Raw genomic sequence first — 17,191 nt, forward strand, 5'->3', positions numbered from 1 at the left:
AGTGGCATCTCTCCAACACCAATCCACACTCCCTACTTTTTGGTCCGTATGGTGACTTGAACCAGTGACCCTCCGATTCCCAACCCAACTCCCTATGGACTGAGCTACTGCCACCCCCAAGATACCTCAAACAAGAATTAAAGACTCTTGGTTGGCTACAAGAAGCGTTTACAAGCTGTGATACTTGCCAAAGGGGGGTGGGGTGGGTACAAGGTATTAACTCTGCAGGGTGCCTAAACTTTTGCAGACGCCATTTTTTTGTTTTGTTATTTTGAAAATGTAAATGATGGAAATAAAATATAACTTTTTGTGACATATTATACAAATGTCTAATCTGTCATTTGATGCCTTTTGGAGATTTTTTCCATCTTTTCTTGGCTTCTTTATGCCCATTAATACAAATTGTCTCTCTTTTGAGCCCCACTGTAACGTGTCCCTATGAACCTTGTCATCACACACACCAACTAGGTGGTGTCTTGGTTTAAAACTAGATTTAAAAAAAAAAGGTCCTTTGACTAAAATACAGTCATGACTATTGTTGGTAATGCAGTGCACCAGGGAGAGGTAATAATTTAGAAAATAAGGAATCAAGGAACTGGAACGTGAGCACAAATAAAAGATCAAAGCTGGAGTCTTCAATGTTTTTCTATTCCATTACAGAAAAAGTCAACCAGAAATCTTCAAGGAATAGAGTCACATGCCTTAATTTTGTTGTTGTACAATCCTACAACTCCGCATTTGGCTGTAGTACTTCTAAAAATAAATAATCAACTATAGTGCAATGCACATTATAGCATGCAAACTAGTAAATAACTACTCAGATTTTGAAAAGACTAACTAAATTCCACATAATCCTATGTGCTCAAATGCACACAAACACAAACACACACACAACGTAATCACACAGATATTAGTGTGGATTTCATTTAATCTGGAAAGGCGATTAGGGGCATAAAAAGGCGTTTCCACAGATTTAGTATGATTTCCATTTATATGCAACGCTTCATTGAAGCAAACGCGCCACATTGTGGCTAATGGGGGAAAACTAATCTAGATAATGAGAGACAGAGCATGCACTGAGCATCGCAACCATTAAAATCCTTTGAGTTCTTCTACTTTAAGAGTTAACAGTTTACAGCTGGGGAAATAAATAGGAAAAAGTCTGCGGCAGTTAAATGTATACCATGTTTCATACCTTCTATGAAAGCACTTTGTCATGAGTATGCAATTGCTAGAACAAAGGAGCAATTTTCTACACTGCATTATCTATGAACCTCAGGCTCACTTACCAGCCTCGGAGCTTATACGCCTCAGGGATGTCAGGGTTGATCATCAGGGTGCTGCTGAAGGACGCAGAGAGGGACCTGCCTCCAAAGTCTGAAAGCTTCGCCCCCTTAACGGCTACGATGGGCTGTCCAGAGGTCTCAAACTGTTCTGCCTACACAAAACAAGAGATATGGACAAAGGACAAACACTCATAACTCTTTTACTTGTATTTATTATTAATAATAATAATAATAATAATAATAATAATAATAATAATAATAATGTATCCTTTGTTAGTCCCACAAGGGGATATTACAATTTAAACTCTGTTGTTACCAGAATTTTGAATCTTGGTTCTTCCTACCACGAGAAAAAGCACCTACACAATCTAATGGTTCTCATATTGACAATGTTAACATTATGAAAATTAGCAGGTATTATGTTTACGTCTCAGGTTAGCACTTTGAAGATTTGCTAATTAGCAATGAGCATAGCTCAACTGAAGATGATAGCAATGCCATTGAGGTATTGCAGGTATTTGGTCATAAACCAAATAATCTGACAAACTAATTGTGACCTGATGATTATGGAAGATGAAAAGTTCAGGGATCCCCATAGTTATTACACTTTATCCAGTGGGGAACATGAGTGTGTACCAGATTTCAGGACAATCCATGCGATAGTTGTCGAGTTTTTTTCACTAAACAAGAATAGAAGGAATTATCTAGGGATAGCCCATATCTGTAGGATCCATCATCCGGGACCCAGGAATCTTAATCCACCCAACAGTTATTAAGATATGTTATTCTGAACCAAAGTGGTGGACAACCGAGTGACCAAAAGACATTGCCATTTCTAAAGCCTCGCAGTTTGGAACTATGAACACATTTCTTTTTAGATCGGTTCCAAAATTACTAAGAAATTGTTATAAAAAATGTCATGTCATTACTGGATTTTCAGGTTCTTAGATTTCCAGTTCTCTTTACTGAAATAACCTGTGAAAAACTAAGAGAGAGAAGGGGGGCAACAGTACTGCCGTCAGAGACGGGGAAAAATATTGCCAACACTTGCTTTTTGGCATTGCCATTGTTCTTTACAAACGATACGTCTTGTGTACCTCAGCAAGTCCCGGTGGAAAAGGGGAATATGTCAAACATACAGGGAACACTGTGCTTCCTGTCAGAAGGGGGAACAAATGGAGGCAAACTCAGCACAGTCCCTCCGAGCCCCAGGTAAAAATCAACTGCAGGAGCACAGTTCCTTCATCACGCTGCGACAGGAAATTCAGTCAACGATCTCAACCCCATTTGTGCAGATTATTTAATGCCTTCGGGTTTCAAACGGCTGAACAGTGGTCAGCAAATCCATTCAACAACCTCTAATTAAACACCTTTCTGACACAGTCTCACAAAAAAACATAAGGAGATTCACAAAAGGTCACATTGATTGCAGGCTTCTGGCATTGTAGGTAGTCATGTCATTGTTCACTTGCTGAATGTGTAAGCTAGTTTCTGTTTAGCTTAAGTCTTGTGTACTAACCGGTTGCTCTCAGATGATCAGCATTGGAAAGAAAAGTGTTTACCAGTACAATAAGCATGTTTGTGCATCACAAGATTGATTTTAATTTTCACAGGCCGTTAAAAAAAAAGCTCTAGACACAACACCTCTACCCCGTTACACGTTTCGTTGTCCATCTAATCGCTATACTCACTTCTTCTCCCCACAGCGTGACAGACACCAGCTTCCCAGACATGTCCATCAGGTTGATTGTTCTCTTGGACACTTCTCTGTTGGACTTGGTGGTGAGGCGGGTCACTTCATCCACACTCCTACACACTCCAATCACATCTGGAAAAATACAGGAATCGGTGCATTAGCAGCAGACAGACACTATCTATTTTTCTATTCCCTAGGGTGTTCCATACCATGATATGGCTTAGTCGCAGCACCCACGCTGTTTTGGGCCGCACCAAGTGGTGGGCATCAAAACTTAGTAATAACTTTTAGCAGCTCTAATAATTGCAGTTAGTCTACAGTGGACTTTATTTTGGCAAGTTTTGTCTTAAGGCTTTAAGAGTGTTAAATATTTATTATCTGCTTTAGCTTTACAACGTTTTAGACACAGATATGGTCACAATAATGATCCTAAATAATGTGAAATTACATATTCTTTAATGAATACCATTTTCTTAAGAGGACCCCTAAATCCCCTGCAAAATTAATGCACATAAGTCCTCCACTAACCTAGAGAAAACTCTGGATACCATTAATATAGAGCTTAGTCTTGAGGAGATTACGACCACATTATTTTCACCACAAATACCCCCAATTGTTCCTAAATATACATGTCATAAATATTGATTGTGGTGTTTACGCCCACAGGTCACTCTAGGTCTCATGGCTTCCGGCACAAATTGGCTCATGGGAAATAAGTGATTCATTTATTTCAAATGAGGTGTGTGTGAGGTCACTGGCCTGCGTACTGGGCACTTACATCCATAATGTAGGAGAGAATCCATGAAAAGGACGGCTTTAATTGTTTCCACCAAAGTTCTTCATCAAGCATACTGTTTTCTAATGCCATCAAGCATGATTGATGCCATTTGTTTGTTAAGGTGCAAGTGGCATCACCATCATTACTCAGCATCTTTAAACCCCCTCCCCTGCTTAGCAAAAGGATTTTAAATGTATAAACCATGACGGAACAAAACTTAACGTTTGATGCCAACTGGTAAGCAGGAGAGAAATCACTCAAGCAGCAGTCTTCATTAAAAGAATTACAAGCAGACTCCTTATTATTACTTCATTTTACCTGTGACAGCGGGGTCTCATTTTCTCATCGGCGTTGCCATAGGGCCCAAAGTCAATCTGCACTACAGGCTTTTACTGTCATCAGTATTATTAATACCACTTTTATCTCTGCTCCTATGCTGTAATTACCTTAACTTCAGAGCATATCCGGCTCTACTTTCTGCTACAAACTTTATCCTCTGCTTATGATAGCTTATTATTGGCTTCTTGGGAACACCTCAGTAGGAGCTGGGCTCTGAGCTTCTGTTGGTTGGCAGTGCTTTTTTGCCACATACTATTGCTTAAGAGAATTATGACGTGTTTAGGCCTCATAAAGCACAAGCCCTCCATAAAAGGAAAACATTGGCACCCATAAACAGGAATCATAGCAGATGCAAACATAAGCTATCCATAGTTGCATGGTACATTTACAGAAGGGGTGATGACTTTGACAATACCCTGTGCACGCCCGGTGTTACACAACTCTGCTCTCTGTACATTAGTTTAGGGCAATACATAATACATAAGACAACATAAAAACTAATGTCTCATAAAATGGGCAAAGTGTGGCCACTACTCAAACAGAAAGAATGGCTGATCCTAGACGGATCATCCCACAACAACACTGCAGCATAGGAACCAAGTGAGCCTAAAGCTCTGCCCTGAAAGAATCCGCACGGCCGGATTCTGGAAATAGACTTGAGGCAGTGTGTAGTAGGGCTCGCAAGGTTTCTCAATAGAAAAAGTCTAAATTAGTCTCAAATACTGTATTGGTGTCACTAGCTGTTTTTAGACAACATTTTACAGTATTCAAAAAGCTAGTGGTAAGACTTTTGGAGGAGGGGGCTGGTTGGAAGGGATAAAAAGGGTCTTCACCTAAAGGAATAATCCATATTAAGGCCCATTAATAAAAATACTTTGAGCGGGCTACAGAGACAACAAGCCAAATGGGGATGAACAGATTCAATGTTTATATTCCTCCATCACATATTTCAACTGGCAAGGTTGGTAGTCAACATCTTACGTGGCCAGTCCTTAAATGTTTAATTCAGACGTTCTTTGTTAAAACATTGAACTTAAAGGTTTTAAAGCTGAGATTTCCACTTATGTATTCCATCCACTATCTCACTCTATACATATCTAGAAGCACCTATAATAATTCCCACAACCGAAAAAGTGTGCTTAGAGGTCAGTGGCCTGTACTATTAATTAAACATTCGGGAGACTTGCATTATAATGAACACATCCGGTTTGAGCTGAAAAAAATGTCAGGGCTATGTTATAGGGCCTTTATGTTTTATTTTTGACAGTATACCATGTCTTTGTATTTGTAGTTGGGGCTTCAGGCTGTTCAGTATTTTTGTCTCAAAATGCAGTCAGAGAACATGTGGGAAAAACAGCCCACAGGTTACGGTGTTCTGGGGACTTATTGACAGGTTGGGTTCAGAAATGCCGGGGTAGATCATTACTTGTGCTCCTTACCAACAATGGCATCTTTTTCTCTGTTCTCCAGGTCACCAATAGAAACAAAGTCACACTGCAACACGGGAACATCACAGTCTTCTTCACAGGGGATGATACTGGAGTCTCCATTGAGAGTCATCTCATAGTCATTCTTCACTGATGTGTACTGCTTGTTGGCAATCTTCAGGGAGCCCTTGGAGACATAGTAGACCTGGCCAATACAGATGGAGGAACCACGTGTTAATCAGAGAGATCAGAGATAGGCAGCATTTCACCTGACTGAATGGTGCAAACAAGATACGACTTTAGACAGGCAGGAGAAAACAAAAGGCTGGCAGATGATCATAAGCCGCTTATTGTATGGGTACAGTGCGGCCACAGGACTCATTCATAGTCTCTGGTTTAACTCACAAAGTACTGGCAGCTGTTGATAGAACAGTCTGTGGCCAAATCCATCTTTTACAGCACAGTAAAAAACTGTTTTGACAAATAATTACGACACAATGAATCATTATCTGGAAGAGCGTCTCACCTTGCCAACTTCAATAAGGCTGAAGAACTTGTCCACCTCTTGGTTGAAACCAGTAACTCGTATCTCTCCCTGCAATATAATATAAACTGTGGTTAATGTATTAAAGTAGGTCAGGGACAGCACAGGATTTCAAACTCATGATAGTCTGTTGTTTATTTACAAAGCATAAAAAAATAATCAGAGGGACCACGATAACACTCACACTTTCATCCACAATCTCCATGGAGAAGAGTTTGCCATCACCACGAGAGTTGCTCCATGTACGGATGCTGCTCTTGTTGGTTACACGGGCACGGATGGTCCACCTATTGGACAGAGAAAAGTCTGAGGTTATTCATGACAGTTTTGTTTATTTAAGGGCCACCAATGGACCCAGAATGTAACTCTACATGAACATTATTATACTATTAATTCATGCATTATTATCATTATTCACAAACCTCAGCCCTATTAGTCTGCCCCTTTGTGGGCGGTAGACATTCTTGTGTATGTTGCATTGCAGCAAACTCAAACATTTTAAACCTCAGCGATGTGAATGTGATATATATCACATTCAAATTATATACTACAATATATAGGACTATATACTCGACTTTTGAAATTCATTCCAACAGCCCTAGTTTGGATAAGCGATTCTTGAGGAAGCTGCAAGCAGCATTACCACAGGACATACAATTGAATAGTACCAAACAGGCCCGTTCCACCGCACTTGTACAGATAAAGGCACATTTTTTTTTTTACAAAAGAATAGATCCAATGCAACACAACAAACTAAAGATGCGCAACAGCCAGTGTTGATTCAGCATTTCTTGGATAGTCTCGACAAGACAAAAAGGTCAAAAAAGATTTGTAAGGACTGTTGGGACTAAAAATGCATTAAATTATATAGCCAGACATGATATTTTACCCACCTTCTGTTGTCTTCAATGTCTAGCTTTAATATGTAACACTTCACGTGGTTGTGCTGGTGTGCTTTATACGTTTGTGTTGCATTTACTTACATTGGTTTTTAATTTAGATTTTCTTTTATAACAAATATATGCGGTGATGTGTTGTGCTGTGCTGTCCCAGACATGGCAAACACACAACCTTCTGACATAGCCTTTCCCACTGACTGAGTTACATACTCACTTGGACTGGTAGGGGTTGAGGCTGGCAATGGGCACAACTTTAGAGCTGTCCCCTGGAGTACTGGGCATAGCAGATGGGGCCTTCTTCCCAAAGTCTCTGTTGAAACCTTTGTTCCCTGTCGGAGGAATACAGAGAGAAATAAATGATCCATGAAGAGCAGTGATGGAGAGAAGTCAAGAGAGAGGCACATGCATTATTCATCAGAGACAAATTACAAAAATCCAATTTCTTTGGATTGCAACTGCTTGATCACTGTAATTATCTCGCTCCACGAGAAAAGTTACATATATTAAATACCTAATGAATTAAAGTAGCTTCACCACTGTTGGCTCTCGAGTTGAGCAGGAGGAAAGAATCCAACAAGAAACAGAACACTTGTCAAGTTGGTGGAGATGTGTGATCCAGCATTTTGGTGAGGATGATTCACATTTTGCAGAATCAGGGCAGAGTGTGAAATGCTATAACAAACTGGAGCTGCTCTTCTCCAGGAGAGCTGTGCTGCCTGACTGAAGAGATTTTCCGTTTGAACGAGCGCCGCACATTTGATTTGTGTGCGCCTCACGCGGAGGATTAGAGTTCAAAGTGTCCGCTTAAGTCCTCCCACTTTGCCAACCACTGCACTTCTGGAAATTAAGCCCCCAGATCAACCAGCACACATAGAGAAATGAACAATGACTGTGCTGATGAGGATGGCGCTTGGCACAACCTCGATTCCCACACGGCAGATTAGAGGGATGAATACCTGCTATGACCCAAACTAGAAGACTGCAAAACCCTTCTGACAGCCGGATTGCACATCTCTGCTGGTTGAACTTATTTGCATTGCAGTGATCTACTGCTTATCTTTGACGCGAACAAATTTGAAAAATAAATCCGTTAATGGGGTTAAGATACACTCTCCATGTTGCCATGTATTTGTTTGTTTTTTCTACTGTGCTATAAAAAAAATAAAAATAAAGATAAACACAATGATTGACAGGGACAGGCAGAGACAGCTACCCATCAACACAGGATCATGGTTGTTAACGTTTATGATACCAAGCATTCACATGAAAAAGAGGAGCAACGGAGAATTGTAAGTGTCAATAACAATGAGAAAAAACTCTGAAGAAAGATTTGAGAAAGCTAAAATTAAAGTGTTTCTCAATGGGGGTGTCAAAATTGTTTGTTTTCTGTAAATTTGTGGGTCCCATAAACTTTAAAAGCAGCAGATAACTGCTGCCCTCTAGTGGTTATTGATTAAGTAGTTTCTGAACGGTGTTTCTCACAAAAAGGTAAATTCAGAACGTACATCCTTATTAATTAATGTTCAAGAGTTAAAATAAAAACTCCCTCACCTTCATTTCTACTTTGCTGCTGTAGAGGAGGGCGGTTTTCGGGGTTTGGCGCTGACTGAGAGCCTTTGCCCTGACCTGCAAGAAAGATTTGACATTAGTACTAGCTTGCAGTGACACTTTCACCCATTATTTATGACTGATGTATATGTAAATATCAATCTCACTACATAAACATATTCACCAACCACTGCTTCAAGACAAACATTAATTATTCAGTAAGTAGCAGGTATCAACATGAAAGGTGATTTGAAGGCTTACCCTCAGTGTAAGGAGTGGGTTCACCTATTTTTCCAGCAACTTCGTCAGCACTCTTGATGACTTCAATTTCCAAGATGATCACCACACGTCTGTAATAACCGCAGAAAATAGCATTGCATCCATTTAGTTTTGAAAGACATTAACTAAATTTGCTTACTATTTTTAACAGTGTTCTACTCTGTGGCAGTAGCTCAGTCGGGTTGGGAACAAGAGGTTTGCCGTTCAAGTACCCATACGGACCAAAGTGTGGTGGTGGGTTAGTGGCTGGAGAGGTGCCAGTTCACCTCGTGGGAACTGCCAAGGTTACTCTCAAGCAAGGCACCAAAACCCCAACTGCTCGGGGCGCCTTTCCACGGGCAGCCTCTGACATCTCTCCATTTAATGTATGGGTAATATATGTATGTATAGGTACATGTACAGGCTTGTGTGTAAAGTATGTAATAACAAGAGAGTGAAAACATTGTAAATTCCCCTTCCAGGATTAATAAAGTGTACATTATTATTATTATAATATAGAAATTGGCAAAATGGGAAGATAATAAATGCAAAGAAAAACTGCATACCGTTTATCCTTCAGTATATTAGTTACATGCTTCTTGAGAATGCAGATGCAGTTTGGGGCCAGTCTGTTCTCCTCAGCCATGATGTTCAGTTGCGTTGATAGCATGAAGGCTGCAAAGGTGTGGAAAAGGGAGAAAAGAAAATAAGACAGGTTGTTCTTTCAACTAAGGCGACTAGAATAACTGCTTCTAAAAACAGCCAGTCTACAACCACATCCTACATTCCAATAAATGCCAACCACACTCACGTTTTGACTAGATAATACCCATTTAAGAGATCTAAGATCCAGATAAATTATCTAAATATGGTTTACCATTTGAATACTGGCAACAACATTACTATTTGTTCATAAACAATCAGAAAACGAAACCAAAACAAAAATCAGTCAAACTAACACCTATATTTTGCAATAACTTGTTTTAAATATCACATTGTCTGTTTAGGATTTTTTTGTATTATGTACTCCACAATGTATTTAAAAAAGTAAACTTAAAATAAACTTACAGGACAATGTGTGCAGTCCATCACTCATCATCACCCTAAAGCGAGGTAGACCGCTTCCTCCATCAATCTTGCGAATGTTCTTAAAAAAAGGTGACATACAAGTGCAACCGTTTTCAAACAAAGCTTTTCTTCCAAAATGTAGTTTGTCGAAATTGTCTGATTTTGCACCCTCTGACAGCACTAATTTTGTATATATTGATGTATTCAAAGAAGGAAGTACATAAGATTCTTCACTTCTTATACAGTGATCCGCATTATGTTAGGACAGGATCGGTTTCCTGGAGTCTCTACTGTTGTTAAATTTGTGTAGTGGCACCCAGCCTTTAAGAGCTACTAACTAAGAATATTGTAGTATTTTCAAATATAGTTTTTTGTGTCTTGGTTTGAAAGGTATTTTTTAAGAAGGTTTTTCCACCATAAAGAGCCAGCTTTGGTTCGCAGAATGCTTTCTCAATCTGATTCAAACAGATGGAACTGTCGAGGAGACAAGGGCTGTGTGTGTGTGTGTGTGTGTGTGTGTGTGAACCTATTATTTTGTAAGGATTATCATTATTATTATTCCGGACCGTCTCTCTCATTGCACAAGTCCACCATAGTTTCTCACCTTATCATGGTCATTGCATTTCTGTGAGGGATTTTTATTCTTATGCATGTATGATATATGTGTTTGTTGTGTTATGGTTGTCTTGCTACAGGATGCCTAACATTTCCTTTGGGATGAATAAAGCATCCATCCATCCACCCATGAGTAAAGCATCCATCCATCCCTCCATGGATAAAAGCATCCATCCATCGATAAAGCATCCATCCATCCCTCCCTCCCAAATACAGGTAAGGTTGGTGATGGTGATATATCTAGTGGTTAAACGTTAAGAGAAGATTGTGTGATATTGGTCTTTCTTGATACTCACCACCAACTGAAGCACGGCGTCGTTGCCACCGGTGCCATTTGATAGAGCCTGGAACGAAAAAGTTAGTTAACGTTAGCTAACTGGTTTAAGCCATTTGCTGTCAAGTTCTAACGCTACACTCAACCATGTTAACTTTACAGGTGGAAACGAGGAAAATTACTCATCTTTTTCAAAAGATAACTCAACGTTATTATCTAACATTAAATTTAAGTTCACCTTCTATTAACGTTATGTCTGACAACAGAGGTGGCTGCATTGTTTTTTTCCGTTACGAACGTTAACAACATTGCTAATGTTACATTATGCTAACGTTAACGTTTGTTAATTAGCTATAGAAAGTAGCTCGTAGTGCAAACAAATGACTGCTAGCTAGCTTCTACAGCTAACGTTAAACAAAGACTGCACTTACAAACCAGTTGTGGCAGGTTTTCGTTTTGAAAATAATGTTTTAGCGTATTAGTTGCACGGAAAAATATTAGCCTTACCTCTATCGCACCCTCTGAGAGCTTCGTCATGTCTGTAAGGAGTTGCTTTAGCTACCAAAAAAGACAATTTTTCTGAAATTAACACTACAATTCCAATTCCAATTCTATGCTTCTACCACTGACAGCACTCGTTGGGTTGTGTCAGTGGCGCCAACAGCTTGGACAAACGCGCGAAGCGTCGTAAGTTCCGGTTTCCGTTCACAGATCTGTTTTCAGTTTGCAATTTGTCGGTGCCTTGATTCTATAGGGCTGGTCCACACTGTAAAACTGACCGGAGATCAGCTGCGTGAATGTCAGCGCCAAACACAACGTGACGTCAGGCGCTTACTACGATGCGTTCAAATGCAGAGGAAATTAGGAAGTTCAGAATCCACTTTGGACGACCGTACATTTGTAATGATTAACATTGGGTTAATATTTTTGAAATATGGTACAGCGGATGCTCTTTTATTGTGGTCATCAAATCACGCTTATATACATTTAATGACTATGGACTTGGTCACTAAAGGTGATTGAGGAAAGAACGCAAGAACATTTCCCCTTAATTATCTAATCACGACTCACTGTGGAAATATTAATTAACAGTAATGTTGCATGATTTAAACTAAAAAACTTAAGTGTATTAATAAGTAAAAACTTATTTACAAAAATTAGGAAATGAGTGCACCTCCCATATTTTGGTCAATCAATATGGCACCACTTTCGATCACTTTAGCCACAGAGATAAGAGGAAAACTGATGGGCTAGGACCACCAAATAATACCAGTTAGTTACTTGCTAATATACATGAAAGGGTATTAGTTGCAACTACAAATTGCTGGCATTTGGGTAAAAAAGTCTTTCTACAAATTGCCTCCGTTCAATGTTTTCCCAGTTTCTTAAACGCATCAGTTTACCCTCACATTACAATAACAGTTCTTCATTCAAGAATACAATAAAACACATCACCTTGCCATGTTGTGATTCAAATCAATTAAATTTATAAGACCATTAGATGACATCTTTAAAAATAAATTAAAACATTCAACTAGATCCAAAATGATGCAGTAATGCTGTGACATTGGCCTCACGTGTTCATACCATGGGGAATTTAAAGTGTAATCAATTCAAGATGAAGAAAGATTTTACCATGGTTGTAAACCATTTATTTAATCTAATATCCTGTATCTATTTATACATGCCATCTAGTGCAGCAAAACTTGTATAGAAATATTTGTTTTTTACATAGGATTCTCGGTTCCTCAGTGTGTTTATTTTACAATGAAAGAAAGACATATATGAAGCATCTGTTTTCACACACACATTTTGATCCAGCTCTGTGATATTGTACATTTAATATGTACAGTCATAAAGATCTTGGTCTGGGTTTCCCCTGGGAAAGCAATGCAGGCATTAGTCCCTACTTAGGTGGGCCTCCAAATGAGCCAACGTGATTCTTATCAATTGGGAAAAACACTTTATCTTTGCTCCCAAATTCCCCTCTTTGCAAGATCGGAGCTCCAGGATTTGGGTTGTTAATGACACCCATGAAAATTGGCACTTGAGTCACATCATCCATAAGGACGAATAAGAAAGGTTGGCTGAGGTGGAAAACAGGGTTGGATGCCCGAGAGATGACCACAGTGGTGGCTGCAGCAGCCTCTGCACCCTCCTCATTTATCTCCATGCAGGACTTATGCATCACACTGGAGACCAGCAGGGGGCCGTCTGCAATCTCAGCCAAGTTGGGACTGGAAAACATCCCTCCGAGGCCTAACACAGAGCACAGAGGACAGAGTCAATTCAAGGGACAACATGTACAAGATATCGTGTTAAAACATTTCATAGAGCAATATGATTGTGTGGTAAAAATAACAAGACCAAAAAAACAATGAAGACTTACCCAATTTGGTAAAAACCTCCTGTAGGTCTTGAGAATACTCCAGTTTGAACTTAGGGACTTTAACTTGAACAGCCCTCTCCTTCGGCAGACGATGATACAAGTCGGTGATATTCAGCTTTGAGGAAAGTGAAGATACATTCACCTGGCCAGACAGAGGCATGACCACCAACAAGCTCTTGGACTTCTGGAATGGAAATCTTGCTACCTGCACACGGAAGAAGAAATATGGTGATTAAACGGAGGTAATGACAGGAATTTGTGTGTCTTTCCGAACTGTATTACAAGAGGGAAGTGTGTTTTGGGGGTGGTTATTAAAGCGTAAATGATGAAACGTTATTTTACCTGAGCCTCCAGTTCATTATCGATGAATAAACTCAGGGGATGTTTGGCATCTTCCATCACTTCAACGTCAACCATGTGCTTGTCGTCGAGATAGAACACACCTCGAGAGGAAAAGCGCGGGTCAAATCGAGCTTTCCATTCTCCTGTGGGCAACACGGGTCTCAGTTTTTAGCAGCAGCATAATTCAAACATAAAGAAGCTTATGGAAAAGGGAAACTTGCAAACACAGCAGATTTCATAGGTTATTTCCACTGGGATCTTTGGAAACGAGCATTTAAAAAAAAAAAAAATGAGACTAATTATATGAAAATGATGACGTTTCACCTTTGAAATGAACAGCATTAATGAGCATGAGGAGCAGATTGGGTGGTAAAGAAGACAGAAAGCCAGTCATCTTTCCTTTTGTTGCATTTTCTACCCAGTCATTTATCTGCTGCAGACTCTCCAAGACTGCTGGTACTGAGTCATATAACCGCTGGGATTCACGGAAAAAGTCTTGCTTTGGCTCAAACCCTGAAACAAATATGAACACACACTCCGTCAGGCTGTATTAGCCTACTCTTTGGGTCAGCACTGATAATAAAGAAAATGAATGTTTCTGCATGCAGGAGCCGTGTAGTCTTAACTTCTTGTAGAGTTAAAAATTCTTTCCAGGGAAAAATAATAACCTTGGCGCAGGAAAATACGTGTGGCAATTTGCAGGTCGCTGTTCCTGAGTTTCCCTAAGATAGTATGCAGAGACTCGTGATAGCAGGAGAGAGTGTTTTCATGGAGATGATGCATCAGCAGCTCCTTTGTCTCATTCACTGCACCTGTAAAGAAGAAGGGTGCAATTATGATGAGAAGGATGACGGTCCCCAGATGATTATAAACTTGGGCAAGTTGCTGGCACGATTTATCAGAGGTGGTAATTGCACACAGTATATGTAGAGAACAAGCTGTATACAGGTACAATGTGCCATGCAAAAAAACTGCAGCAAGACATGCATACCTAAAGCCAGTTGGGAGAGTGCTAATGATATGCTCAAAGGAGATATGATGACGTTGGGCTGCTCTGGCGTTGTCTCCAGGTTCTGCAGAAGCTGCACCCCCAGTTTCTGAATGGCCGCAGCGATGGCCTCCCTGGCCTGCCTGGCCCGTGGGCTTCGGCTGTCACACAGACAAACTTTATCTTGTTCTTCCTCCGATGAGTTCCCATTGATTAGAGGTGCTTCTGTGGTACGTGTAGTTCCCGGTGCTACTCCACTTTCATTTTCTACTTTCTAAAGGCAGGAATAGGAGAAGATGTTAATGGCATGGCTAAAAAAAATTGTAACTGTACACCATAGTTTAAGTAAAGTAATTATAGTCACATAAATTGAGTATTGAAGATTTTGACAAATCTATAGGAGTCTGGAGGTCTGGATAAAAAGAACAAAAGAAGAGATGAAGCCTGGGCTAGCCCACAAAGAAACAAAGCTGTGAAAACTAGTCTACCAGAGCCCCCCCTTTCTTAAAAAAAAAACCCACAACAGACACACTGATGCAAGAGCTGCTTCAGTCTGACTGAGAGAGATACAAGCAGTGGTGTAGTCTAATGTATTGTAGTGGGTATACTGTACTGTATAAATACAGTATATATACACTACCGGTCAAAAGTTTGGGCTCACTTAGAAATTTCCATTACACTCCATTATAGACAGAATACTGCTGAGATCAGCTGCAGGGAAGTTTTGAACATCAACGACTTTATTTCCTATATCCGGATACACTTTTATGCACCAATTTACGGTGGCCATACCTTTATTTAGCCTATGTGTAAAAAGAAACCCACATATGACAATTCAAAATATATCAAAAATATATGGATATGTGGAACTCCTGGAGCTTTCTTAGTGGGTATACTGTGTATACCTGCGTATCACGGAGGCTACACCCAAAGGGCACATTTTCAAAAGTGTGACATAACCAGAAAACAGTAACACAACAAGCACAAGTTGCTTAGGAAAGAAACTGTGTTTTGCCTCAAACCTCTCTGGGGTGGCTGGGCATCAGAGGAATGAGCGGCACCAAAGGGATTGAGTCATTTTCTGCCACCTCAGCATTCTGTTGAGAAGAAAGATATACACATATACAATCTATACACGTGTTATATAACCAGAAGAGATTATCAACATCTAGCATAATCTTAAAAGTGATTTATAAGGAGCTTCAGTGCTTTACAGTGACTCCTTGGCTGCAGAGACAGATCAACAGGAGTGTCAGACGAAGGTCCATGCCCTTAGAATGGAACTGTAAAAGAGAGAAATTACGCTGGCTGAAAAAAAGAATGTGTGGCCGAGCTTGTCACTTTTATGAAACAAATATACCACTTGTGTAAACAACTTCTTAAAACACATCGCTATCTCATTTTGCTCATAGTTTCTACGCAGGTCTCAACCACTTTTGTTCTGCTTCGTTGTCCTCTCTTTGAAAGGAACCCAGATCATCTGGAAATATGGGAACCACACAAAATGTTTTGTAGCACTGTCTGCTCCCTGATTTCCACACGCATAAGTGCAAAGTGTGTGTTTTAAGCAGATATCCGGGCTGTCTTGAACCACATCCTAGGATGGCAGATTTATTTTTCAATAACACATTGTTGTAGGCTATGCACTTTGAGGGACAGAACATCCACGTGGCAGAAACAATGCAAGTATCTGTGCATTGTGGTGTCTACATTCTGTATTAAAAAAAGTCCCAAAAAGTATTAGCTGAAGCGCTATAGGCCTTCTGCAGACCTTATATAAACATAAAAAACATACATCACTTAGTATTAAGCAGATTCCACCGAGTCTTCAGAAGTGCAATAATATCCCAATAAGTCAAATAAAATGAATGTGATCTTACCTTAAATTTAAATTACAAAAAAAACCTCGCTGTCCAGTCCAAAAAAGGAGCGACTAAGTGACTGTGGATGGCAGAATTCCTGTGAGCAAAGATTGGCGCCTGCTCAGCAAACAGTTAAACATCAACTTACATTGATTGCGGCCTCATCTAAGCCACTATTTGTTTGTAAATGTGGCTACTGAGACAATTTTAGTGTTAAATAGGCCTAGCTGCTTTGTATATGAATGGGCATGCGATAATATCATGACACAACTAAGTCTGTGACAGAAAACATGACAGATTAATTGCAAAATTGTGGTTAATCAAACTTTGTGTGGGTAAATGAATACTGCTTGGTGACACCAGAGTTCCACATTTGATGTCAGAGAACACAAGCCCCCCCCCCCCCCCCCCCCCCCCCCCCAAAAAAAAAAAAAAAACCCCAACAACAACCCTAGCTCGGATTTATTACCAACTTTACAGAAAAGACGAGATCACTCCGCAAAGTTTAGAAACTGTGATTTTATGTGATCTATAAATACTGAAGAGAGGGAGAGGAGTTACAATTTTAAGTGTATTTGGTCCCATTTCACCGCTAAGCAAAAGTGATATTTGCTGGATCACATGACAGCCGTGTGCAAACACAAGAGGGGGACTTTGTCCAATCTGAGCTCTAGTGAGAACTGAAACACAAACAAAAAAAAACAAGGAAGAATTTATTTTATTATTCCAGTTAATAAATAAGCATTAGAGGATTTTCCTTAAAAATGTTTAGCGATAGTGGAACAATCCTAACCAGTTGCAACTAAAAGTTCTCTTTTCAAAAACAAAAGTTTTGTTGTTTTATGATTGAGCTTTCACTCTTGGTTTACAAAAAAATA

The 17,191-nt window shown here is 39.8% G+C and overlaps 2 protein-coding genes across 3 annotated transcripts in view; both read right to left on the reverse strand.

The window, feature by feature from the left end:
* The window catches only part of rpa1 (replication protein A1), a 29,182-nt gene extending 17,680 nt beyond the window's left edge, over positions 1 to 11,502 (reverse strand). Inside the window, exons 1-12 of one of the 2 annotated variants that reach the window (XM_034866627.1) lie at positions 11,240 to 11,502; positions 10,755 to 10,802; positions 9,844 to 9,922; positions 9,342 to 9,450; positions 8,779 to 8,867; positions 8,521 to 8,595; positions 7,184 to 7,298; positions 6,255 to 6,357; positions 6,053 to 6,121; positions 5,539 to 5,731; positions 2,978 to 3,114; positions 1,290 to 1,438 (exon numbers count right to left, since the gene is read on the reverse strand). In XM_034866627.1, the coding sequence (XP_034722518.1) occupies positions 1,290 to 1,438; positions 2,978 to 3,114; positions 5,539 to 5,731; positions 6,053 to 6,121; positions 6,255 to 6,357; positions 7,184 to 7,298; positions 8,521 to 8,595; positions 8,779 to 8,867; positions 9,342 to 9,450; positions 9,844 to 9,922; positions 10,755 to 10,802; positions 11,240 to 11,269 (1,196 nt within the window). In that variant the 5' untranslated portion in view covers positions 11,270 to 11,502. The remainder of the gene's footprint in view (positions 1 to 1,289; positions 1,439 to 2,977; positions 3,115 to 5,538; positions 5,732 to 6,052; positions 6,122 to 6,254; positions 6,358 to 7,183; positions 7,299 to 8,520; positions 8,596 to 8,778; positions 8,868 to 9,341; positions 9,451 to 9,843; positions 9,923 to 10,754; positions 10,803 to 11,239) is intronic. The other variant, XM_034866628.1, reaches the window with a different exon arrangement.
* Positions 11,503 to 12,196: 694 nt separating this feature from the next.
* serpinf2b (serpin peptidase inhibitor, clade F (alpha-2 antiplasmin, pigment epithelium derived factor), member 2b) lies at positions 12,197 to 16,568 on the reverse strand. The gene is made up of 9 exons (XM_034866640.1): positions 16,332 to 16,568; positions 15,666 to 15,734; positions 15,474 to 15,548; positions 14,455 to 14,725; positions 14,132 to 14,275; positions 13,788 to 13,976; positions 13,464 to 13,606; positions 13,122 to 13,326; positions 12,197 to 12,991 (listed from the first exon to the last, which is right to left on the reverse strand). Exons 2-9 carry the CDS (start codon positions 15,717 to 15,719, stop codon positions 12,639 to 12,641), a joined length of 1,434 nt encoding a protein of 477 aa, XP_034722531.1. The 5' UTR covers positions 15,720 to 15,734; positions 16,332 to 16,568; the 3' UTR covers positions 12,197 to 12,638.
* Positions 16,569 to 17,191: the final 623 nt, after the last annotated feature.

The sequence above is a fragment of the Etheostoma cragini genome, chromosome 3, assembly GCF_013103735.1.
Source record: "Etheostoma cragini isolate CJK2018 chromosome 3, CSU_Ecrag_1.0, whole genome shotgun sequence".
Lineage (NCBI taxonomy): Eukaryota > Metazoa > Chordata > Actinopteri > Perciformes > Percidae > Etheostoma > Etheostoma cragini.